This window comes from Acinonyx jubatus, chromosome A2 (assembly GCF_027475565.1).
Source record: "Acinonyx jubatus isolate Ajub_Pintada_27869175 chromosome A2, VMU_Ajub_asm_v1.0, whole genome shotgun sequence".
NCBI classification, from domain to species: domain Eukaryota; kingdom Metazoa; phylum Chordata; class Mammalia; order Carnivora; family Felidae; genus Acinonyx; species Acinonyx jubatus.
The window spans coordinates 46,623,872-46,648,975 of record NC_069383.1 but is presented as its reverse complement, the minus strand read 5'-3'; the positions used below and the strand labels follow the sequence as shown (position 1 = coordinate 46,648,975).

The following is a 25,104-nucleotide window of genomic DNA, read 5'->3' as shown; positions in this document are numbered from 1 at the left end:
AGCTTGATGTGGGGCTTGAACTCCCAAACCATGAGATCATGACCTGAGCCAAGATCAAGTCAGACACTTAACCGACTGTGCCACCGAGGGACCCCACTGAATTCCATTCTTATTTATCTATAGTGGTTTTTTTTTTATTTTTTTAAACGTTTATTTATGTTTGAGACAGAGAGAGAGCATGAACGGGGGAGGGGCAGAGAGAGAGGGAGACACAGAATCCGAAACAGGCTCCAGGCTCTGAGCCATCAGCCCAGAGCCCAAAGCGGGGCTGGAACTCACGGACCGTGAGATCGTGACCTGAGCTGAAGTCGGACCCTTAACCGACTGAGCCACCCAGGCGCCCCTATAGTGTTTTTAAGTGTATCGGTTTGTATAACTTGTTTTAGCCATTTCTCTAGCTATTACTACATACACACACACACACACATACACACACACACACACACATATATATAATTTTTCAGTCTACTAGTGTCATTTTACCAGTTCAAATGAAGTATAGAAACCTTACTTCCCTTTACTTTCCTATTTTAAATATTACTTCTACTTCTACATATATTTAGAACATTATAATTTTTGCTTCAACCACTATTTCAGAAACTCAAGAGAAGTCTATTGTTTTTACTCATATTTTCGCTTACCATGTTACTTTTTCCCTTTCTGATGTTTCAGTTCCTTTTTAAAATGTCTTCCTTTCTGCTTGGAAAACTTTCTTCAGCTATTGTTTTAGGGTAGGTCTGCTAGCAACAAATGTTTCTAGTTTTCCTTCATCTGAGAATGTCTTAATTTTCTCTTAACGTCTCCTTAATTTTCTCTTAACGTCTCCTTAATTTTCTCTTAATAACTCTCACAAGCTATTTTCACTGGATTCTGATTTGACAGTTTTCTTTCAGCACTTGCAAAATGTGCTACTTCCTTTTGGCTTTCACGGTTTCTGATGAGAAATCTGGTGTCATTTGAATGGTTTCTTCTGCCGGTGAGGTGTCCTCTCTCATTCGCTGCCCTCAAGAATTTTTGTAGTTAGTTTTTACAAGTTTGACTATAAAGTGTCTGGTGTGGATTTCTTTGGGTTTTTTGGGGTTCATTCAGTTCCTCCTTCACCTCCTTCTAATGTTAACTACTGCTTACTAAGCAACGGCTGTATATCAGACATTGTGCTGGACATTTTATGTACACTCTTGCTAATTCCACCCACAAACTTGGGAGTTAGGTGTGTTAGATTAAACCACATGAAACTGTCATGGCTTCACTCAGCTTCTCGGATCTATAGGTTTATGTCTTTCGCCAAATTTAGTACATTTAAGATGTTATTTCTGTGGGTACTTTTTCAGCCTTCCCTTTCTCCTGTCCTTTTTTTTTTTTTTCTCCTCTTCTTCTGAGAGTCCCAGGACATGAATGTTAAATCATCTATTATAGCCCCATAGGTCCTTGAGGCTGTTAATTTTTTTCTCGGTTAGATAGTACAGTTTCTATTGTTCTCTCTTCCAGTTCACTGCTTCTTTCCTCTAACATAATTGTTTTGACATCTACCAATGATCTTTTCTCGGTTTAAGATCTTCCTGGCTCTTGGAATTGATTTTCAATTAAAACCTGGACATTCTGGAAATTATAAGGCTCTGCATCTTATTAGGATCTACTTTAGTTAGTTTAACCTGAAACCACTCCAGTGGAAGGCAAGGGTCATTGCCTTGATATTGCTAAATGGAGGCTGAAGTTCAGGTTCCCACTTAGCTACTGTTGTCACCCAAGGGTGTATCTTGTTACTGCTGAGTGCAAGTGGAAGTTCCAACTCCCCAGTAAGCCTCCACTGGTCCTTCCCCAGCTCCTAGGAGTGAGAATGTCTTATTACTGCCCACTACATGGCCTTCACTAATGTAACAGGGAAGGGTGGCGTTTTTACCACTGGGTGGTGATGAAAGTCCTGACCTACCACTTGGCCTCTGACACCACCCCAGCAGAGAGGGAGGCACCTTGTTACTGCCAGATGGGCAGTTGGAAGACCAGGATCCCTGCATGGTCTCTACTAACACTATGGTGAGTGGGGGAAGAGGGAAGGCCTGTTATGGCTGGGTAGCTTCCTACTCAGCCTTTTCTGACACCACCCTGGTAGTTGTGGTAGGGGACAATGTTAGGGTGCCCCATTACAGCCTGGTGAGGGTGTTAAGTCTAGGCTCCCCTCCTGACTTTTCCTGGCATGTGTAGAGATGGGGGGGGGGGGGGGGGGAGGGGCCACAATTTTTCTTTGTGGTATTTGGCTGGAGAGCATTTTTATTCTCTGAAAGTTTCATTTTGCTAGATTGTCTATTTCCTATTCCTTTGACTACAGAGTAGGTTTTCCTTGTTTTGCTTGTCTGAACTCATTGGTACTTTGATTGCTGGCTTCTTCAGCTACAAGCCTGAGACAACCCAGTACCATGTTGTCTTGGGTCCTGAGGTCCCTGGCTAGTCTTCCTCTCCCTCTTTTAGAGTCTTATTTATTAGTTGTACTTAACTAAAGGAGTAAGAAAGAGTATGTCTACTCCATCTTTTCAGAAGTCAGTCTATATACTTATACTGTTTTTGATCAGTATCTCAAAACCTTAGGGATCTAGATGATTTTTCTGTTCTCACTTATATCATTTTCCTTATCTTAAAATTTTTTAGGTGGAGATTCTGAGGACCTAAATTAGAATTGCCTTCTTCAGAGAGAATTGGCATTTGCCTCTGCTGGAAGCCACTAATCTTACTAATTTAGGGATTTTAGTTGTCTTGAAGCATCCTAGTTTCATACAGAATTCTCAGGTTGTTTTCCTGTCCTGAAGCAGGATTGCTCAAGGGTTAGTAGTCAAATTCCAGGGCTATAATAGGCATTTGTATGCAAAGATGTCAGGTACAGTGCTAGAAAACAGTTTATCTTCTTTCTTTTTGTGGGAAAGGGATTGGTATGCCTTGAAGATTTTCCTTATTTTCTTGCAAGCCCAGAAATGCTTTTCAAAAACTGTCAATAGTTTATCCAGGAGTTGGTTGTATTGTAGATGGAGGGCCAAAATCACTGATAGAAATGCAAATCTCTTGTTTGCGACATTTGGTAGTACTTCTTTGAAAATGACTGGCAAAGCAATATTCCTCATGATTATCAGATTTTTTGTCAAAAGGCCAGACATGAAGGTTTTATTGAGTTTCAAATTCCTTAATGAAAATTGTCATTTTAGGTGGGTGAAATAGATTACTAGAATAATCTATTTTTACATCAAAACTGAGCCTTGCTCACTATATTACCATAACTGAGTTCCAGGTACTGACAAACTTGGTCTTCCTGGGAGGAGTTAAGAACTGGAGAAAACTAGAATATTGGAGGGTGTACTTGAAAACAGTGAGGTGTAACAGCTATAAAACATGATCTAACCTGAAGTCTATGGTTCAGTTCCACTACAGCAGCTGTAGCTGAAAAGTTATTTTTCCTAAGAGAACAAACCAAATCTTTATTTTATGTTCCTGCACCTAGCTCACTTCATTCCAATAACCTGTTTCAAAAGTCCAGCTCGCTGCATTCCAGAGATCTGATTTTTTAATAACCAGTGCTGTTTTATTCATGACTCTTCTTTCCTCCGTTTGTTCAGTAAATAAATTTAAGAAGCCAAGAGTCAAATTGGAGCTTCCATAAAACGTGTTCCCTCATCATCTTGACTCTTCTACTTTAAAATACTGTTCCAAGGATGGCTCTGTATAAACTTAATTCTTTAAGAAGAACATTAGTGATTTCTAATACTTATTATGCGTCAGCCTCTGTTCGAAGCTCATTACATATATTTACTTCTCAAAACAATCCTAAGACATAGGTGTTTCACCTGCCCTCACTCTATAGATGAGGAAACTGAGGCACAAAGTAAGAAAACCCAGTCTCCCAGCTAGAACGTGGTGGAACTGATAACTGATCCTAGGCTGTGTGGTTCTAGAGTCTATGCAATAATCCTCTAGTACGGACTGTGTAGAGCCAACGCCAGACCCAGTATGTGTGAGGATATGAGTCTCTTAAAGTGAAATCTGGTACTTTAGTAGGGAATACAGGTTCAACCACAAATACATTTATTTCTCTAAGAACAGTATGCCACTTTTAAATTAAAAAAAAAAAATTATCATCAGCTGTCTCAGCAGTTTGCTCGCTCTTTATTAAGCTGATAAAAAAATCCCAGAGCAGAGCAATTCACCAGCACGATCATTAAATTGCAAATCTCTCCTTTGTCACAGAGCAAGGATACACTCAAATGCAGAAAATAACTTTGTTCATAGGAGTACCTGCATCCATTTGTCATGCATTCCAGTGCCTCCCGGCCTGCCTCCCGGCCCCCTTTTCAATCATCTAATTCCTAACCTAGTTTCTTTTTATAGTCTGAAAACAAGGAATCACCTTAGTAAGATATCCTTTCAGAGCACTGTTGAACACAGAGATACCTCAGATTCCTGTTCTAAACGTTAAAAATATATTAGCACATACAGAAAATATCTGTAGATCTATTCTGTTATGTTCTAGTGAGTTTTTGTTTCTCCCTTTTTGATAATGTCTTCAATTTCTTCTGAGACTTCTCCTTTGTAGTCATTTGGTTCTATTGCATGTAACTTCTTTTGATACTCCAGTGGCAAACCATTTTCTTTTGCACCTAGGCAAATGACCTAGAAATGGTTAAACAAACAAACAAAAAACCTTTTAGTTAGGAACATAACTTAATATACCACAGCTTCATGTGCTGTATCAAGTGTGAAATATTAGCTTTCAGATAACTCTAGAATAAATAATTACAGGACAAAATACAGACACAGAGTCATTCCCCTCAAAGTAAGCATGAATGTGCTGGGAGTTTTCAAAGTCACATGACACATCCTCATTGAATTTCAATTTTACTCAGTAACATGATTTAAAATGTTTTTAAAAGCTGAAGTATAATTAACATACAATGTTGTATTAGTTTCAGATACACAATATAATGATTCAACAGTTCTTTACATTACTTGGTGTTCATCATGATTAAGTGTGCTCTTAATTCCCTTCACCTATTTCACCCATCACCTCATCCACCTCCATTCTGGCAAGCACCAGTTTGTTCTCTGTGTTTAAGAGTCTGGGTATTTTTTGTTTGTTCTTTTGTTTTATTTCACAAATTCCACATATGAATGAAATCATGTGGTATTTGTCTTTCTGTCTGACTTATTTCACTTAGCATTATACCTTCTAGGTCCATCCATGCTGTTACAAATAGCAAGATCTTTTTTGCGGCCGAGTAATATTCCATTGTATATATATTGTGTACACGTACACACACACACACACACACACACACACACACACACACACACATCTCATCTTATTTATCCATATTATTGACTATTGATGGACACCTGGGTAGCATCCATAATTTGGCTATTGTAAATAAATGCTGTGATAAACATAGGGGTGCATATATCTTTTCAAATTAATGTTTTCATTTTCTTTGGGTAAAAACCCAGTAGTGGAATTCCTGGATCATATGATAGTTCTATTTAATTTTTTGAGGAACCTCCACACTGGTTTCCACAGTGGCTGCACCAATTTGCATTCCTACAAGCAGTGCATCAGGGTTTCTTTTTCTCCACACCCTCACTAACATTTGTTATTTCTTATGTTTTTGATTCTAGTCATTCCAACGAATTTAAAATATTTTTGTATTAAGACAAAAAATTATTGTATGAAGTTGGCATGATCTATTAAGAAAAAACACGATTCTTCAAAAAAAGTTATAGTTTGGGGCGCCTGGGTGGCTCAGTTGGTTGAATGTCTGACTTCACCTCAGGTGATGATCCCATGGTTTGTGAGTTCGAGCCCCACATCGGGCTCTGTGCAGACAGCTTGGAGCCTGGAACCTGCTTTGGATTCTGTGTCTCCCTCTCTCTCTGCCCCTCCCCTGCTCGTGCTCTGTTTTTCTCTCTCTCTCTCTCAAAAATAAACATTAAAAAAAAATTTTTTTTTAATTTATGGCTTATAGGGAGCAGTTTTAGTTTAATCCTGGAGCCTACTCTACCTCTAAATTACACATGAGGGAATAAATAGCAACTATGTTCAGTTGTACTTCCCAGATCCATACCAGGCTAATTCTAGACAATTCCAGATTAGGCCCAGGAACTGGGTCATCCACTCCAGGTGCTATGTCCTGATTAGGCCTTCCAATAGTACCTAAGTTTGGGTTTCTAAAAAGGGATTGTGGGGTTTCTATCCCACATTCTTTTTCTATGCTTGTGGGAGTGGTTTCTCTGATTTTGAAAGACAGTGTAACTTTTTTCCCTCCATCCAGGGATGGAAACATTTCAGTAGTAGGAAATATATTTTTTTCTCCATAAAAATAAATCTTGGTGCTATGAAATACTGGTTTGTGGAAGAAAAAAATGATTACAAAAGCCTATGTATAGAATAAATCTACCAAAAATTTACATATATGTGTTATTTTCTACTTTAGGAAAGAAAATGCATGTCTAGAATTATGGCTCATGTATATTTCTAAAAGTTTTTTATTTTATTTATTTATTTATTATTATTTTTTTTAACGTTCTTATTTATTTTTGAGACAGAGAGAAACAGAGCATGAACGGGGGAGGGTCAGAGAGAGAGGGAGACACAGAATCTGAAACAGGCTCCAGGCTCTGAGCAGTCAGCACAGAGCCCGACGCGGGGCTCGAACTCACGGACCGCAAGATCGTGACCTGAGCCGAAGTCGGCCGCTTAACCGACTGAGCCACCCAGGCGCCCCCTAAAAGTTTTTTAAAATAAATACATGTTAGGAACATGGTTCTATCGTTACAAATAAATCTGAACACTTTCGATTTGCATTTGCATGTTAGGTAAATATCATATTTGCATTAAAAACATTTTGATTAAAATGAAGTGTTCATGTAGAATTTAACATACACCAAGTCTTATTAAAACAAGATATTTTTTAGCTTAGCTCAGTGAAAATTAAAGAGCAATCGCCAAAAGTCTTTGTAAGTAGCTTACCTTTTTATACTGGGGAGATGGGGGAGCACTCTCATAATTTTTCATCTGATAACTTCGACAAGTTATTTCTTTTCCTTCTTGAGTATAAACATTAACTTCTATTGGGACATATGTTCCACTTTTAACTCCTTCTTGCCTGAAACCAGAACAGCCAAATTTTAACATACATGACTTAGCCAAGTTAGCTTACTGAATTAAAAATTTAACTGTATATGGATATATGTCCTCCCTATGTATTTGGGGATATAGTAGAACATATTATAAAATTACCACATCAAAAGTAAACTTAGCATTCCAAGTAGAAAGCCTCAGCCTTACTATTACTTGGTATACTTCTAACAGATCTCTATATTTATTCTATTGGAAAACATGCTTGAATGTAGTTATTTCAATCTTTGTACCCCTAAACATTGTTCTCTAGGCTACTAAGCAAGAGAATATCCACCCAGAGAAAAGTAGAGAATGGTTCACTCTCATTCACCAGTGACATAAAGTATGAAGCATGTCAGATAATCTGTTCTTATCAAGTCCTACTCTATTCTGCCAGCTTTCTTTGTATACATGCTCTACCATACAACTCTTGAGTCCTAGTTATAAAAAGTATCAAAGCATTTCTGATATGTTATCAAAGTTTTTATAAATTATTATTACTTTTTTACTGATTCAACTGCTACCTTAAAGAATTGTTTTTTAAAAACTGACTCTAATAAAAATTGAACTGCTTTGAAACCAATTAAGAAAATGCAATAATTACAAACATCTTTGTGACTTTTCACAATACGAAACTGCAAAGAGATTTTTTTATAAAAGATAAAAAGAACAAAAATAAGGGCTTCCATTTTTTGCAGAAGAGATTATAAACATCCTCCCCAAATCTTAATCAGAACGTGTGACCTCTGGGTGCCTGGATGGCTCAGTTGGTTAAGTGTTCAACTCTTGTTGATCTCAGCTCAGGTCTTGATCTCAGGGTTGTGAGTTCAAGCCCCCCATTGGGCTCTATGCTGGGCATGAACCCTACTTAAAAAGAAAAGAGTAGGGGCGCCTGGGTGGCTCAGTCGGTTAAGTGTCTGACTTCGGCTCAGGTCATGATCTCACGGTCTGTGGGTTTGAGCCCTGCATCCGACTCTGCTGACAGCTCAGAGCCTGGAGCCTGTTTCAGATTCTGTGTCTCCCTCTCTCTCTGACCCTCCCCTGTTCATGCTCTCTCTCTGTCTCAAAAATAAATACACGTTAAAAAAAAAAAAAAGAGTGACCCTTCTAGGCCTTTTTTTTTTTTTTTTTTTTTTTAATGTAAGCTCTATGCCCAACATGGGGCTTTCACTCACAATACTGAGATCAAGAATTGCACACTCTATGGGCTGAGCCAGCCAGGCACCCCTAGCTTTTCTTTTTAGGAAATGCATAATATACCTTTATATTAACCCTAAAGTATAAAGAATATAGTATATGGTTTGAAAAACCAATACACATATACACATCTTTGCATATGATCCACTTTCTGAATTAGTTATTATTTAACTTATAATTAGAAGCCACCTACTCATCCAGAGAACTTAAATTGCTTTTGTTCATTTTCCATACTACTCCCCATACTTCATCGCCAGGACTTTGAAAAATGGTGGCTATACCTCCATGCCAAGTTTCACTTGTTTTGCCTTGGGAATTGCCAAAGTCAAGCTTAAAATCCTACAAAGGAAACCAAAAAGACAGGATCAATATCCACTGGAACCAAAATTTCCCTCCTCAAAATAAAAAAAAAATTTACCTTGAAATCCATGCAATTAAAACATAAACTTTGAGTTCCTTCTCTGCGTAAGAAACTGTAAAAAATACAAAGATAAACAAGGACCCAGATCTCGACTTTATTTTTTCATATTCTTCTTTAAAAATGAAACATACTCTAAATATATTAGATGTATACATATCTTATCATAAACAGGTTTGAAGGTTTAAAAAAAAAACATAATCCCAATGCCTTAACACAACTATTTTCATTTTTGAAAATTACTTCCCAGTCTACCTACATACTCATAGATTTTAATTTAGAGGCAACCATAGTACACATAATTGTTGAAGATGAGTAGCTGTGTAGGGGTTATAACCTTTTCTCTACTTTTATGTATGTAGAGAGTATCCTAACAGCATATATCACTACGTCCTCAAGGAGCTGGCATTTTGAGGGTGATTTGGATACTTATTCATCTAACATTCATGAATTGTACTATTATAATAATCATAAGAGCAGCTAGCACTAGAATTTTACTAGGTTATATACACTGTGCTATGAGCTTTACATGGACTCTCATTTTTATCCTGCCAACAACTTTATTTTACTAATTCAACAGCAAAAAAAAAAAAAAAAACACAAAAAAACCTGTAGTTTATAAAGATCCAGTAACTTGTCCAAGATCTCACAACTAATAAGTAATGGAGCCAGGTTGCTAGTTTTGCTTATTCCCTGTTAGGGATGGGTAATCAGAGGAGATAATCCTGAGGAAGATTAAAAACCCTTCCTTGGTTGTTTGGTGTAGGAAAATTTCTTTCCATCTTTCCAGAGCTTAGTTTCCTTAATAATAAAATTAAAGAGGTTGGACTCGATATTAAATCTAAGGTTAATAATTAATCTTTATCACCTTATTTTCTTAAAAATGTCAGACATTCAGGAAAAAGGCTGCTTTGAGTGACCAGTGCCTTTAGTTGGTATACTGGATGTTCTAGAACCAAGTAGCCCTGGCAGGACATCAGGAGAGCTGTTAACAACTTACAACCACACTAGGTACTGGCTGTCTATTACTAAATCCAAGTTCCACTTTTCTGCTGCTTTTGACATAGTTAACCACCCTGTCTTGATCAGCCTCTTCCTGACTTTCAAACTGTTTCCTGCTCTCAATTCCCTTTGCTAATTCTTCCTCCATACAAGGTCTTTAAATGTTAGAGTTTCTAGGGCTCAGTTTAGGCCCCTTTCTCTGTTCATCAGCAATTTGCTCAAGATGATCTATCCCCTCCAATGACTTCAAATACCATCCAGTATTCCAATTCTCTTTTATTTTTTTTAAATTTTTTTAACGTTTATTTATTTTTGAGACAGAGAGAGACAAAGCATGAACAGGGGAGGGGCAGAGAGAGAGAGAGACACACACACACAGAATCTGAAACAGGCTCCAGGCTCCGAGCTGTCAGCACAGGGCCCGACATGGGGCTCGAACTCACGGACCGCGAGATCATGACCTGAGCCGAAGTCGGACGCTTAACCGACCAAGCCACCCAGGCGCCCCTCGCTTTCCAATTCTCTTTTAATCCAGCCCAGATCTCTCTTCTAAACTTCAAGAGTGCTTAGAACAGGGCCTCCCAGACAGTGAATACTTAATCAATGATCACTAATATTTTTCTGCTCATTTGGATGTATAACCAGCATCTCAAACTCAGTATGTTCAAACTGAGCTTAACTTTCCCGCCAAAACTGATGCTCCTCTTCTCTTTACAAGCATCACCATCATCCACGCTATTGCCGCAAAAACCTTAGTTGCCTCCTCCTCCCTTCACAATCAGTCACCAAGGCTTAACACTGTTATCTCCTAAATATCTCCCAAACCCATCTACCCTCGACTGCTACCACTCCAGTTCGAGGTGCCATGATCTTTTTTTTTTTTTAATTTTTTTTTCAACGTTTATTTATTTTTGGGACAGAGAGAGACAGAGCATGAACGGGGGAGGGGCAGAGAGAGAGGGAGACACAGAATCTGAAACAGGCTCCAGGCTCTGAGCCATCAGCCCAGAACCTGACGCGGGGCTCGAACTCACGGACCGCGAGATCGTGACCCGGCTGAAGTCGGACGCTTAACCGACTGCGCCACCCAGGCGCCCCTCGAGGTGCCACGATCTTTAGCATGAATTGCTTCAGAATCTTTCTAACTGGGCTTCCCACGTTCACTGTTGTCTCCCTCTTCCAATCCATTTCCCACAGCAACCAGAAGGGGCTTTCAAAGTTGTGAATCTGATCTCTCATTTGCTGAAATTCTGCAATAGGGCTTTTCATTGCTCTCAAGATAAAAACCAAAGTCTTCTGTGGTCCTATAACATGCGGCCCTTTTCCTACCTCTCTAGTCATCATTCTTTATCCTCCTCACACACTGAACTCCAGCCATAGTAGCTGGATGATCTAGCTTCTTCTTTCCTGAGGACATTTGTACATGCTGTCCCTTCTATTTTCTTTGCCTCCCCCTGCCCAATCATTCAGGTCTCAGCTTAAAAGTCGTATTTTCAGGAAGAGCTTTACTGAGCTCTTAGGTCGGGACTCAAAGTCATACATACACTTCCATAGCACCTAGTACATCCACCCTCCCCCACCCTTTTTTTAAAGCCTTCATTTTTTTCTTTTTTTTTTTAAAGATCGGTTTTAGGGGCGCCTGGGTGGCTCAGTCGGTTAAGCGTCCGACTTCGGCTCAGGTCATGATCTCGTGGTTCGTGAGTTCAAGCCCTGCGTCGGGCTCTGTGCTGATGGCTCAGAGCCTGGAGCCTGTTTCAGATTCTGTGTCTCCCTCTCTCTGACCCTCTCCCGTTCATGCTCTGTCTCTCTCTGTCTCAAAAATAAATAAATGTTAAAAAAAAAAAAAGATCGGTTTTAGGAAGGTAAAACTGAGAGGAAGGTACAACATGTCTCCTTTTTAAACTCACCATATCTGTAAATGAAAAATCATTTGCTTGGTAGCTCTTCCATTGGTCCCAACTATAAGCATCTGAACTTCTTTTCCACATTTCGGCAATTCCCTACCTTCTGAGTCTGGGAGATGGGTAGAAAGTTCTATAGCCCACCTCCCATTTTTGAAGCTTCAAATGCCAACAGTTGGTTCTCCCAGCTTTGCTGGTAGTCAGGGCATGGGCACTAGCCAAGAGTTAGCCGGTCAGGACACCCATATGGGGCTTTGAATCAGAAGCTGGTGCTAGTGCCCAAGGACGGCAGAAACTACACCCTGGCGGTGGTGGCCACATTTAGGTTTCAGGAACTGCAGGGGTGTAGTGGCGGCAGCCCAGGCAAGGTCCAGAGCAGGTGGTGTCAGTGATGCACATTGCAGCGTCCATGTTTACCAAAGTCAGCAGTGCTGCACCAGCGGCCTCCTGGGCTGGTTCTGTCTGTGATACTGACTGTGTTATGGTGGCTGTGGTTTCCTTTATGCCTGCCTCTGTGTGTGTGTGTGTGTGTGTGTGTGTGTGTGTGTGTGTGTGTGTGTGTTTCTAAGTAGGCTCCACAACCCAAAGTGGGGCTTGAACTCACCACCCTGGGATCAAGAGTTGCATGCTCCACCTACCAGCCAGGCACCCCTATGCCTGCTTGTTTTCTCAGCTCTGTAGTTCCTACCTTCCTGGTCATTCATGAGCCCTCCAACAGCCTTTCAACACATTCTTTTTTCTGCTTAAATCAGCCACTTTCTGTTGTTTGCAAATAAGAACCCGACAACAACAGCAGAGACCATGCCTAATTCAACAATGTCAAAAGGTTTTACACAATTTTCCTTCTTTCATTTCTTTCTTTTCTTTCTTTTTTGCGTGTTACCTCCTACAGACCTAGAGGTCCTCGAAGTAGCCAACTTTACTCAATCACCTTTGTATCTGCAGGGAAGAACATCTACCAAATGAAGGAATGGACTGTAGTGAAGAGCAATGATTTTTACCAAGGTGGGTTACGGTTCATCCAGACACTGGACTTAGCTGAGCTCAGCCCTCACTACGGATGAGACTCCCTGCCAGCTTTCAGGACCTCTCCAATCAGGAGCAAAAGGCGGGTGAATGGAGTTTTACAACAACAGGTGACAAGTCCTGCAGCGAAGGTGTGGGAGGGAACAGAAAGGAACCGATTCCCTGCCCTGGGGTCGGAGAAGGCGTCTCAGGCACCAAGCGAATGGATCCTGTGAGCGTGCCCATTCAGCGGGTGGGCACGAGAGGGGTGGCCGGACCTGGGCAGAACGAGCAGCCTAGGGAAAGTTAGGAGGGGACTCTAGGAGACCCAGACGGGCTTGCTCAGGAGGGCAGAACCCAGACGGCGAAGAGAGCCCCGACGTACTCTCATCAGCGAGAGGTGGATTCCCGGCCCTGAGGAAGCGACTTCTGGAAATCCTGCTCCCTCGTCCGAGGGGTGGGCACGACGCTTCAAGGGCCGCGGGCAGCACTGACCTGCAGGCGGGCCACGCAGCAGAACACGGCTGACGGGTTTCGGAGGTGGATCCGCTCGGTCAGCAGATTGCTACCGTAGGCGAAGTACAGAAAACTCTCCCCCTCCTGGCCCCGGAGGTCCTCACAGCCCGAATTCGCCATGCTCCACCCAGACACCTGCACCGCAGCGGTGTCGGCGGCAAGACCGTGAGGAGATGACTGCGAGCGTCCCAACTTCAGTGGCAAACCGGCCGGCGACTCTAGGGTTAGGGGAAACGCGGGAAGCGTGGGCGCGGCGAGTCGGATGCGACCGCCCTTGCGATTGGCTGCCGGTCACAAATGTTGAGTCACCCCATCTGATTGGCCAAGCCCATCACCTCCTCTCAATGCTCCAGTAAGGATTCTGAAACACTCAGACCTGAGGCGACCGGGAGCCGACTCCTCATTGGACATGATCCTCTTGTTGTCCCGCCCCGGTGTTCAAGCCTCCCTCTGATTGGTGAGTGGGCCGGCACTACGCGAAGGTGGGTCAGGTCTGGAGGGTTTGGTTTAGGGGGCCGCTCGGCGAGCGTCCCAGCCTTGTTTTTTCAGCTTCAGGTGGCGCAAGCGTGCTTCCCTGGCTGTGGGTGCATTTTAGGTAGCTCTGGGCACCCCTGAAGCGAAACAGCTGCCCTGGCCGCGCCCCCGACGGTTCACTCACCTGGCAGCTCACTCCCGTACCGCCCTCCCGGTTTGGAGCAGTCGGTCACTACGGGTCTCTTCCCCCCCACAGGCTGGTTCCGGCTTCCCCAGCCCTGATCATCTGCGTGGAGAAGCCCCTCCGAATGTCTGGGATTCCCTTCCCCGACGGAAGTAGCGAGCCGGGTTCAAATCCCGATGATGCCATTTACTGGCCACGTACGCTTGGGCAGCTCTCATCTGTTTCCTCCTTTTAAAATAGAGATTTTAATATAAATTATGATCACAGTTACATAACTTATGATCCCTTATCTCACAGGGTTGGTTTAAGTACTTAAAGAATAGTTTTGTTAATGTGATTACGAGCAAAAACTCCAGTGTAAAATAAGATATAAAAGCCTAAGAACAATGAAATAAAACCTTGTATCCTTAAACTTTGAAATGAAAGTATTAATTTAAACTCAGGGGAATGGCTGGCTATCCTTGGTACCCAGATTTTGATTTCTAAATACCACTCTCCACCAAAAGGTATGAGGGATCGTCGGAGAAATTGTTTATGCCAGGTCAAAAGCTAGGAATGAGTAGGAGCGGTTGGAACATCTTGTGACAGAAAGTCTGGAAGTATCCAAGAAAAATGAGGTCCTTTCAGAAGGACATGGGAGCCAGCTTGAAGGAATGCCCACTGGCCAAAAGTAGAACAATTTGAGTACCAAAAATAATGACTGCAATTGATTGAAAATGTCAGACAGAAAAGTCCCACCAAAAGAGTAAACCAAATATAAAACGCAATTTTTAAAAACCTAATTTGCCATGGTGACTATTACAGCAACTCTTTACTCTGAAAAGTGGTAATTTAAGAAAATTTAAACATTTATCCTGCCCTTCTACTTGCGGCTGTATTTCAGGGGTAACCAAATAGTCTCAGTTAATGAGGAAGCGGTTCTCTTTACAAAAGTGTGCCAGCTAAATAATGCAAAATGAATGATACAATGAGAAAATCACCATTTTGTAGCCCCTAATGAAATAATTGATTTATGCCAGGATCATCAATGAAACCATTTGGTGAAAGGGTGATGGGGAACAGAATACTCGCATAGGGCCAAATTATCCCCCAAGGATTACTCGCTGTAGTCAGAAGGAAAACATAATGACAATGAAGAAATCTGTTCCCTCCCACCGTAACCTAGATCAAACTTATAATCACGAAAAATGTACCAACCTGACATTACGTCTCTCCTGATGTGATACAATGGGAGGCTCCAGTATGGTCTATGAAGTATTGTTTCCCAAACTCTTTCACTTCTATACAATCAAGCATAAGCAGGAACTACAAGGATAGAAGAATAGAAATGACACCAAGAGGAAACAATCAGAAAAATCATGAACAAATGGTGGGGCATCCTGCAGAATAAATGAACAAATGGCTGTCTCTTAAATTAAGTCAGTGTAATTTAAAAAAAAAAAAAAAAGGCAGGACTGAGCACAGGCTGTTCTAGGTTAAAAGAAACTAAGAGACATGATAACTGCATGCAATGGCTTGTCCTTGGTTGTAGTTCAATAAACCAGATATAAAAGATATTTTGGAGACAATTAAATCTGAATACAAAGTAGGGGATGAGATGATATTAAAAACTGCTTTCTTTATTAGGTATGATAATAGCATTGTGTTATGTGGAAAGATATCTCTATTTTTAGATATACATATTCATGTATTTAGGGGCAAAATGTTTGCTATCTATATTTATTTGAAAATAATTCAGAAAAATTGAAATGTGGAAAGTGTTAAATGTTCAATCAACTGATGTGGATATGGATGTTCATTTTATTATTCTAGCTATTCTTTTCTATATAGTTGAACATTTTCATGTTAAAAAGTCAAAAAGGGAAAATGGTGATATTTGTAAAGCACTGGGCAGACAGCACTCAGAGAGCAATAACACTGTTGTTAGATAATCGGAAAATAGGAAGGTCGGTCCCCTCCCCCTCCCCCAAACATCAAGGTGGAACTTGAAATGCAGACTTGGGAACTTGCTGGCAAGATAGTGCTCTATTGCATCAGAATTCTCAAGGCCTCTGCTTCGGAGCATCCCCACTTAAAATGTCCTTCTGCATTTTAAATTGCTTTTAGACATTCTAAATGTATTTATTATTTAATGATTTTCTAAGTCTTTGACTTTTTTTCTCACCCTACATTTCTCACTAATTGCTTAATTTTATGGTTATTGATTTTTCTTAATACCCTTTTACAAAAATTTTCTGAAGCACTGCTGTTTCCTCAAACACTGAAAAATCTTTTCTTAAGCCCATGAAGCATTTTATTTAGCTTCCCCATGCAGATTGCTGTGTGCTGACCCCTGTTGGCCAAGGCAGTAGATAGCAAGCTTTTTTTGTTTTTCCGAATTTAACCAAAGCTTGGTTAATACTCGTTAACATTCATTGAACACTTATCAAATGCCAGGCACCAACCTAAATTCATATATATTAGCTGATTTAATCCTGAAAATAGCCCTATGCAGGAAGTGCTAATACTATTCTCCTGTTACAGTGGAGGAAGCTGAGGTAAGTTAACTAATTTGCCCCAGGCTGTAGCTAGCAATGACTGGCCAAGCACTCTGATTCTAGAGGCATTACGGGGTACTGCTTCCCAAATTTCTCAAGCTGAAAAGCCCTGGTGGTCTAGAAAAAAACTGGTTATTAATAACCCTCTTTCAAGTACAATCTCTACCTTACCCATAAGGGTATTATAAAATAATAATTCTAGCTTTCACTCACTTGATAATGGGTTAATGAGGTCAAATTTCTTTCAAGGGCCATTATTCAGTCTAGTGGTGTTTAAAGTTTTTTTATTGTATTATTAAAGTTTTTTTATTGTATTATTAAGATTTTTGAACACACACACACACAATGTATATGGTATACTACTTACAAAATGACAATTTAAAAATAACTATTTAATTGTCATGTTAATGCAAAACATACATTTAGGGTCAAGTTAATTACAAATAATAGTGGATAGAAATCCATATTTCAAATAGTCCTCTTGCAAAATTTTTTGGCTGACCGTGTCAGATCTTATCAGATCATCATTGTTTTTATACCATAATGTAGGTGATAAAGAGCTTGTACCAGAAGTCAAGAACGTGAGCTTGGTACCTTTCTTTTTTTACTTGTGCTTGCAATTTCAGTAAGAGCTTTAGTCCAGTTTTTTACAGAAATTGTTTTTTGTGTGAGAATTAGTTAGTTCTCTGTGAGTCCACTTAAGCAAACACCAGTGAGTTGCAGCAGGTCACAAGACACAGCAAGTGAATGAATGAGGGCCATGCCACCATTACCCCTCCTCGGGAAGACATTCCCACCTGTCCTCTAGGATACCGCACCTCTTATTAGATATAATAACTATCTGACTGACTCTGGGGTCTAGTGTCAGAGTAAAGCTAAATTCTTATATTAGGATATAAGCATATATACTACATATAGTAAAATACAGTAAATCGAAATTATACTATTTTAGCTCACAAAATAGATTTTTGTTTTCACACCCAGTAGATCAACTTGCTCACCCACTTTGAATAATTGTTATCTTATTTATTTATTTTTGAGACAGAAAATGTGAGTGTGAGCAGGGGAGGGGCAGAGAGAGAGGGAGAGAGAGAGAATCTCAAACAGGCTCCACAAGATGTGGGGCTCGATCTCATGACCCAAGCCAAAATTAAGAGTTGGATGCTCAACTGACTGAGCCACCCAGGTGTCCCTAACATTTTATATATTTATTTACTTATTTATTTTAGAGAGAGAGCGTGAGCGGGGGAGAGGGGCAGAGGGAGAAAGAAAGAGAATCTTAAAGCAGGCTCCACTCTCTGTGTGGAGTCTGACCCAGAGCTAATCCCTTGATCCTGGGATCATGACAGACACTCAACCGACTGAGCCACCCAGGCGCCCTTAGCATTATCATTTTAAAAAGAACACTTCAATGTCAAATATTTGCACATTATGGCAAGTTTGAAGAGTTGTATAGTAAGAAGACTATGTGTCTCCTGAGTAAGGCCAACCTGGCTGCTTAGGCAAGGTCATTCAGGGCAGTAGTACTATAGTGGGACAGATAGGACTGGTTCTCATGAATCTGTTTCTTAGCTCTGTGGATTGGAAAATTCAGTCTTGGCTCTGGGAGCAGATGCACACTAACTAGACTTATAAGAGACAGATGTACACATCAGAATGCCAATTAGTTGATATGTGATGAGAGCTGTAACAAATAAACCAGATTCGTGTGTTCACTGATCAATGCATTTTCTTCCATTAGGAAAATAAATAACACGAGAAGTCTCCAGACATGAGTTTAGCATGTTTTAGGAACTACAGGTCAGGTGGTTAAAGAGGAAGGAATACGAGGAGTGACAGGAGATGAGGCTGAGAGACAGGCAAGGGCAAGCTCACGTAACGCCTCGAAGGCCATGTTAAGGAATCTGGATTTTATTCTAAGAAATGAAAAGCTGTTTGGGCAGAGATACGATCTGACTTACTTTCCAATAGGATAATTCTAGATGCTGAGTGGAGAATCAATTCCAAGGGGATAAAGAGGATATTTAAGAGACACATAAAGAAGCTGTTGCAGAAGTTTTGACAAGAGTGGATGGTGGCCTTGGACTCCCTAGGGTAGTGGGAGGGAAGCGAGAGAGAAGAGGACTGATCTGGGGTGCCATTTATGGTAGAGAAGATTGGACTTGCTGAAGACTGGAGGGGTGATTCCATGCCTACCAAACAACTTTCCAATTCTAGTCTGTGTCCTTAGTAGATTCTCCTTCTAGAAGGAAGCCTTGATCAGAGATCACAGGGACGTGATTTTCCTGCTAATTCCAATTTTCTTTCCTGAGAATTTGAACTTGAGTCTGGGAAGGGTTAGGTTACTTTCTGGGCGCTGAGACTATAGCTTGTGATGCTCTGAGCTGGTGTCAGCCACGTTTGCGCAGATGGAATGGGAAGAGGAAGAAGGTGACCTGAGTGACAGAAAAGAAAGCAGACCGCACCTAAGGAGAGAATGGTGCTAGAGAAATCCAAGTCCTGAGCTTACTGAAGTGTCTGGATCCTGGTGTTACCAGACCCAGCTGAGTTTCTCACTTTGTTTTTCCCAAGATAGTCTCATAAACCTTATTCTCCACACTGGTAATTAAATGATTCTATTAAATGCACATAGGTTATGAGGAATACAGCATATTTAATCCTGCCACAATTTTATTTTATTTTATTCTATTTTATTTTGAGAGAGAGAGAGAGAGTGGGAGCAGGAGAGAGGGGCAGAGGGAAAGACAGAATCCCAAGCAGGCTTCATGCTTAGCATAGAGCCTGACATGGGGCTCGATCCCATGACTCCAGAATCATGACCTGAGCTGAAATCAAAAGTGGGATGCTTAATCAACTGAGCCACCCAGGCGCGCCCCCCCACAACAATTTTTTAGAGTGCGTTTTGACGATTTCTAGCTCCCAAAGTAAAGTATTTTGCTATGCCTGTATTATTTTAAATATATATTAGTGAGCTAAAGTATAGAGAAATCATTAATCATATGTGGTCCCAGGCTACACAGGCAGTATGAAATAAACATGAACCTCCAAAACTGCAAGGATGTGGAATAAGCAGGTATGGAGAGAGAATTGCATTTGCTGCCTAAAACCTAAAATGAGTTACCTTTGACTCATCTCTTCCTTTCAAACCCTATATCCTATCAGTCAGTAAGATCTGCTGCCATCAGCTGTCCTCTGCATTCTCATACTTACCACCCTCTCCCTGGTGGCATCATCTCACACCTGGATTATGGCAACAGCTGCCTGTTTCTCCTGACTCTGCTTTTCTCTGGAGATGGGGTAAGGTTGGGGATCACATGAGGGCAGCCGGGAAGGGGTTTGGAGAATGGTAAGTTGTTCAATTTCAGTAGAGCAAATAGGTTCATATCAGGGAGTGGGAGACAAGTCTGGAAGGAGACTAGCATAATTTATGGGAGGGTCTTGAATTTTGAACTAAAAAGCTCAGACTATTTGGTGGTCAAAGGGGAGATATTTTTGACTTTTGAGCAGACAGTAACCCTCCTGCACCTTTGGAAACTCATTTTTGTGGCTGTGTGTAGGATGGCCTGGGAGGGAGTAGGATGGGGAGATGGTTGAGTACTGGACACAAGTTCATTGCAATAGGCCAGGTCATAAAAGTCAGAGCTAGGGCAGTAATTACAGAATGGAAATGAAGGGATGGGAAGGATTGAAGACCTATTCTTTTAATTTGCTTTTATGATATCACCCCTTTGTGTGGAAAACTTGTGAGGCTGTCTGTTTATTACTTTATCAAGTTCAAGCTCTTGTGCAAGCTTTTTGTTATCTGATTCCATTCTGCCTGGCCGGTCTGATTTCTCAGCTGATGGTAAAACCCTTTGGAAGCAGAGACCACACCTTATATTTCTGTACACCTACAGCGCTTATTACCACAGCATAGATGAATAATAAATATGTGCTAATTAATCAAGCCAGGGCCAAAATCTCCCCTAGCCTTTACACAGGCTCCCAAAGCCTTTTTTCTCTATGATTTTTTTTCCCCAGCTTTCCTTGACTTACTGGGAGGCATTTGTCCTTTACCTCTGATTTAAGATTTAAAAATTTATACTGATGCTTTAGCATACAGGATTCTGCATACATTTTATTAGCCATAGTGGTATTTATATCTCCTCCCAGCTTATGGCCACATGACTGGGAAGCATGCCAGAATAGATGAAACCAGAAATGTTCTAGAGGATAAAAAGAGTAAAACTCGGGTAGGCAGTAATTTCTCAGGATGTTTGACAGATAATCTGTATTCTTGTTTTGAGATTAGCCCTGGGAAGTAGTTCCAATACAGTTTTTTAGTGCTCAGTAAATGGTCTCCTTTGTTATCTCTCTATTTATATGTATTTATATCTATAACCATACACTGTGGAAAGGCACACACAAAACTGCTGACAGTGTTTACCCGTGGGAAGGGAAATGGAGTTGGAAGGGTGGGGAGTAGGGGAGAGGGTTGGACAAAAAGCTTTCATTGTTTCCATTCTGTATTCTTCGGTATTTTTTGCATCTTTGAGCATGTATTCTTGTATTACTTTTATTATTTAAAAATACCTTATTAAGTTCACATCCTATGGAATTTTAAGTCCATATCTAGAGATCTAGTGTCGGGAGGGTAGAAAGAGGGTGATGACTAAATTAGTTGTTCAAAATAAAAACAGATGCAGCAAACACATTTCCAGGTAGGTCTGCCTTTTGATACATCAGTTAATTAGGCCAGAGTAGGTCAGTCTTGCTCTGTGGAAGGAGGCCTCTGGGAGGCCCGCAGCTGCAGGATCTCAGTGCGTCTACCGGGACGAGCACTCTTGGCCTTGTGAGGTGCCAGTGGGCACAAGACCCTGTATATTTCCCCAGTCTGGTTTAGGAGAAGGCCACACATATAGTCTAGGACAATGGCCTGCTATATCCTACTGCCAACCTTAAGTCACTTCCAGAAGGTTCTGGAAATATAGCAATTCAGCTATCTCCATGTCATTTACCACAGCTACATTAGATCGAGACATACCAATTCCAAGATTTACTACCATTAATGTTAAAGTCTGACAAACTGCTTCATAATTAATATGTCCACCTCCTCATTGTATATGTCCATGTTATTTGTAACATCTTAAGTTCAACTGAAATTAAAATGTAAAGCAAGAATATTGCTGCATGTTTCTACTGCCAAGAATAGAGGGAATATAAGCAATAACACTTTAGAATGTAGATTTTTAAGTGAGAATCCCAATGTTTCCCTTGGCGATAGACCTCATTCTTTTCTCCTAGAAGTTTATACTCAGTAAATTCTAACTATCATGTATAATAATTAGATGAGAGCCGAGGTTTTCTCAATGTCCCCATAGGAAGCATGGCTTTGGAATGAGGCCTAGTTTAAGCATTTGGAAGCATTTATGGAAAGTGAGAACTGTGCTTGAATTCTCTGCTTAATTAATGTGCTTGGATTTCATGTTTTCAGTCTACTCAACAATATTTAATCAACAATTAACACTTCTCAGACACATACACTCAAATGAAGCATTTCACTTGACTATAAAACAACTCTGGATGTTTGGAAATCTTTCCAGAATAGCTGATCTAGTGCTGGTGTCAACCTTTTTTCTTCTGCATTATTTTCTGCTTTCACATGAATACAACACATCCCAATAATAGAGCTCCCAAAAGGCATCTCTACTTATTGTCTTTGTTAAATGCTTATTGGCTGAGAAGACAACAGAAACTCTAGATAGCTGAGTAACAGAAACTCAGATAGCTCGCTGAAAATGACAGTCATTCATGGGAGAAATAGGTAGGTTTTGTGTGTGGAGAAGAAACTTCCTTCCGTAAGTCATTCTCTAAGATTCCCGAGGGTAGTGCATTTTTTTAGGTGCTTTAAAAACTATGTCTCAAGCTAGCCAAATCATCGGAATTTTATTAGCATGTGTATATTTTAGAATTTTATTTCCATGATCCAACAATTCCACTCTTAGCTCCATACCCAAACAAACTGAAAACAGGTACTCAAACAAATACTTGTGCATGAATATTCACAGCAGCACTATTCACAACAGCTAAGAGGTGGAAATAGCCCAAAGTTCATCAGCTGATGAATGGATAAATAGAAGGTAGGATAACCGTACAATGGAATATTATTCAGCCATAAAAAAGCATGAAGGACTGATACTTGCTACAACATGGATAAACCTAAAAAAAAAAAACCACACACACTATGGAAACTGAAAGAAGCCAGACATAAAAGGTCACAGATAGTATGACTCCATCTATATGAAATATCCAGAACCGATAAACCTATAGAAACAGAAAATTGACGGGTGGTTACCAGGGGCTGGGGGAGGAGGAGTACGTACTTCATGGGTACAGAGTTCTATTTTGGGGTGATGAAAAGATCTTGGAACTAGAAAAAGGTGGTGATTGCACAACATTGTGAATGTACTACACGACGCTTGGTTGTTCACTTTGACGTGGTTAATTTTAGGTTATGTGAATTTCACCTTAATAATTAAAAAAAAAAAAGCCAAAAGCCCTTGTTTCCCAGGGATATCAAGTTCCTCTGATTTGAAGCGAGGGTGAGGAGTTTTACTGATTGGACATGTCTCCCTGAAGGTCACTCCCGTTCCCTTATATACTACACTGGAGGAATGTGATGCCCTTACTATTCTTCAAGGGATGATGGCAGAACCTTTGCCTCCGGTAGGTGTTTGGTAGATGCTGTGGGAAGGGAAAATCAATCGTTACTAATATGCTGCTCCTTCTCTGGTGTGTCCCTATAGTGTTCGGTGTTCCATTAACAGGAGGGGGATGTTCAAGAATAGCAATTCTATTTGAACAGCAATATTTCTCAAGGTATGATTCTTGGGAGACATTGGCCCCACTAGATGGTCCTCCATCCAAAAACAACTCTGTGGTCAAATGAACTGGAAAACAGTATATTCTGTATTTCCTCTTAGAGATTCACCATATCTATTACCACCGGAAGGAATTGAAGAATGCCTGTAGTGAAGAAAACTGGTGAGCTGTTTGTCCTGACTCTCCCAAACCTTTTTGGTTGTAGTACCCCTTTGATGTGGAAAGCATATTACTCAGAGTGTGGAAAATGCTACGCTGTATTGATAGGCTAATGACTGTTTAGTTCTTGAAGAATCATATTAAATAAAACCCTAAATTATCTAGAAAATGGCAGACAAGCAATGGTGTGTTAGCTAGAAAGGGAGGATTCTAAACCTTTGTATTGTTCTGGTTTCCCACTGCTTGACTTGGTGGGTGATAACCTTTTATCATGGATTGACCCATTGAAATGTTCCATGGCTTTGTTGGCTGAATACCTGATAACCAGAAACTGCAGAGTTATGTGTAAAAATAGCCATCAGCCATCAACTTCTATTAAATTCAATAATGGATGCTGGGGCGCCTGGGGGGCTCAGCCGGTTAAGTGGCCGACTTCAGCTCAGGTCATAATCTCACAGTCCGTGGGTTCGAGCCCCGAAATGGGCTCTGTGCTGACAGCTCAGAGCCTGGAGCCTGCTTTGAATTCTGTGTCTCCCTCTCTCTCTCTGCCCCTCCCCTGCTCATGCTCTGTCTCTCTGTGTCTCAAAAATAAATAAAAACATTAAAAAGATTAAAAAAATAAATTCAATAATGGATGCAAGCTGGTGAAAATAAGAATGTGATTGCAAGGCTGCAAGTCAAAGTGACAGAGTCCAAAATTATCAAACTGGGAAAGGATTTGGTTCCTTGGCTCAATTTCCTACCCTTCTTATTTTGCTCTTTCTCAGTTCCTTTAAGATTGTCAAAGAAGTTTACAGGCTTAATAAAACAGGTTAGACAACTTCATGGAAATGTACCTAATTACTATTGGTAACAGTGGCAGATCTTGTTAGGCCAGTAGCTTCTTGAAACAAAATGCTTGAGCTTACTCATTAAAACATTTTAGTAAGTGTCAGTATTGATTCATGTTTCCTGCTGCAAATTAGAGTTCTTTCTAAATTCCCATTTGGAGGAATCTGTGGGCTTAGCAAGTTCTACTCCCTAGTGTAATACGATTTTCCAAGCTGTCACGCAATTAAGAATTTTCTCAATATGTATAATCACTAATGAATTGATAATGACAAATTAGATTAACTGCATTTGGCTGTTGCAAGTCCTGCCAATCTGGTTTAGTGTGTTCAATATCTGATGTTCTTCAAAGTGAGCAAATAACAGTAAACAGGGGTGTGGCATGGAACAGGGGTGTTCCGTGGGTTCTCAGCCAGGTGTCAGGAAGGTTTTTGGAAGCAACAGGGAGACCATTTTTAAGAAGAATATCTTCCCTCTGGCTTAGAAATGAAGATATTTCTCAGGAAGAAACTTAGAATACATCCTTTTTTTCCTTGAATTAATTTCATCCACTCTGTCAAAATTAATCTCTTTTGTAGAACTGTTTTGAATCTTACTTTGCCAAGCTATCCTGCCTAGGGAACAAAAGCAAAAATAAACTCGAATGACTGAAACCCAGCAAAATATTGGTTAATATTTACATTAGCAAAGTAGGACTGGACTGGAGTGAAAGAATCCTGCTAAAAATAGGCCCTGCGGCACCTGGGTGGCTCATTGGCTTAAGCATCCAACTCTTGACTTCAGTTGAGGTCACGATCTCACGGTTCGTGGGTTCGAGGCCTGCATCAGGCTCTGTGCTGACAGTGCACATTCTCTCTCTCTCTGCCTTTCCC

General features: G+C 40.6%; 1 protein-coding gene and 1 long non-coding RNA gene across 2 annotated transcripts; one reads left to right on the top strand and one right to left on the bottom strand.

Moving 5' to 3' along the window:
* Positions 1-1,547: 1,547 nt before the first annotated feature.
* LOC128314754 (uncharacterized) lies at positions 1,548-19,108 on the top strand. Its single transcript, XR_008296751.1, has 3 exons — positions 1,548-2,034; positions 12,614-13,646; positions 13,920-19,108. It is a non-coding gene; the product is annotated as an uncharacterized LOC128314754 (long non-coding RNA).
* Positions 4,043-13,309, bottom strand: GGCT (gamma-glutamylcyclotransferase). Its single transcript, XM_015065054.3, has 4 exons — positions 13,169-13,309; positions 8,541-8,686; positions 7,001-7,136; positions 4,043-4,650 (listed from the first exon to the last, which is right to left on the bottom strand). Exons 1-4 carry the CDS (start codon positions 13,307-13,309, stop codon positions 4,507-4,509), a joined length of 567 nt encoding a protein of 188 aa, XP_014920540.1. The 3' UTR covers positions 4,043-4,506.
* Positions 19,109-25,104: the final 5,996 nt, after the last annotated feature.

What these genes read in the sequence shown, in the direction of transcription:
- GGCT (XM_015065054.3), bottom strand. Translation starts at nt 13,309, where the DNA reads ATGGCGAATTCGGGCTGTGAGGACCTCCGGGGCCAGGAGGGGGAGAGT. An exon ending in AATTTAAGTTCTCTGGATGA is followed by an intron (nt 7,137 to 8,540) that starts GTAGGTGGCTTC and finishes TTCTGGTTTCAG; the next exon opens with GCAAGAAGGAGTTAAAAGTG. An exon ending in CATCTCCCCAGTATAAAAAG is followed by an intron (nt 4,651 to 7,000) that starts GTAAGCTACTTA and finishes AACCATTTCTAG; the next exon opens with GTCATTTGCCTAGGTGCAAA.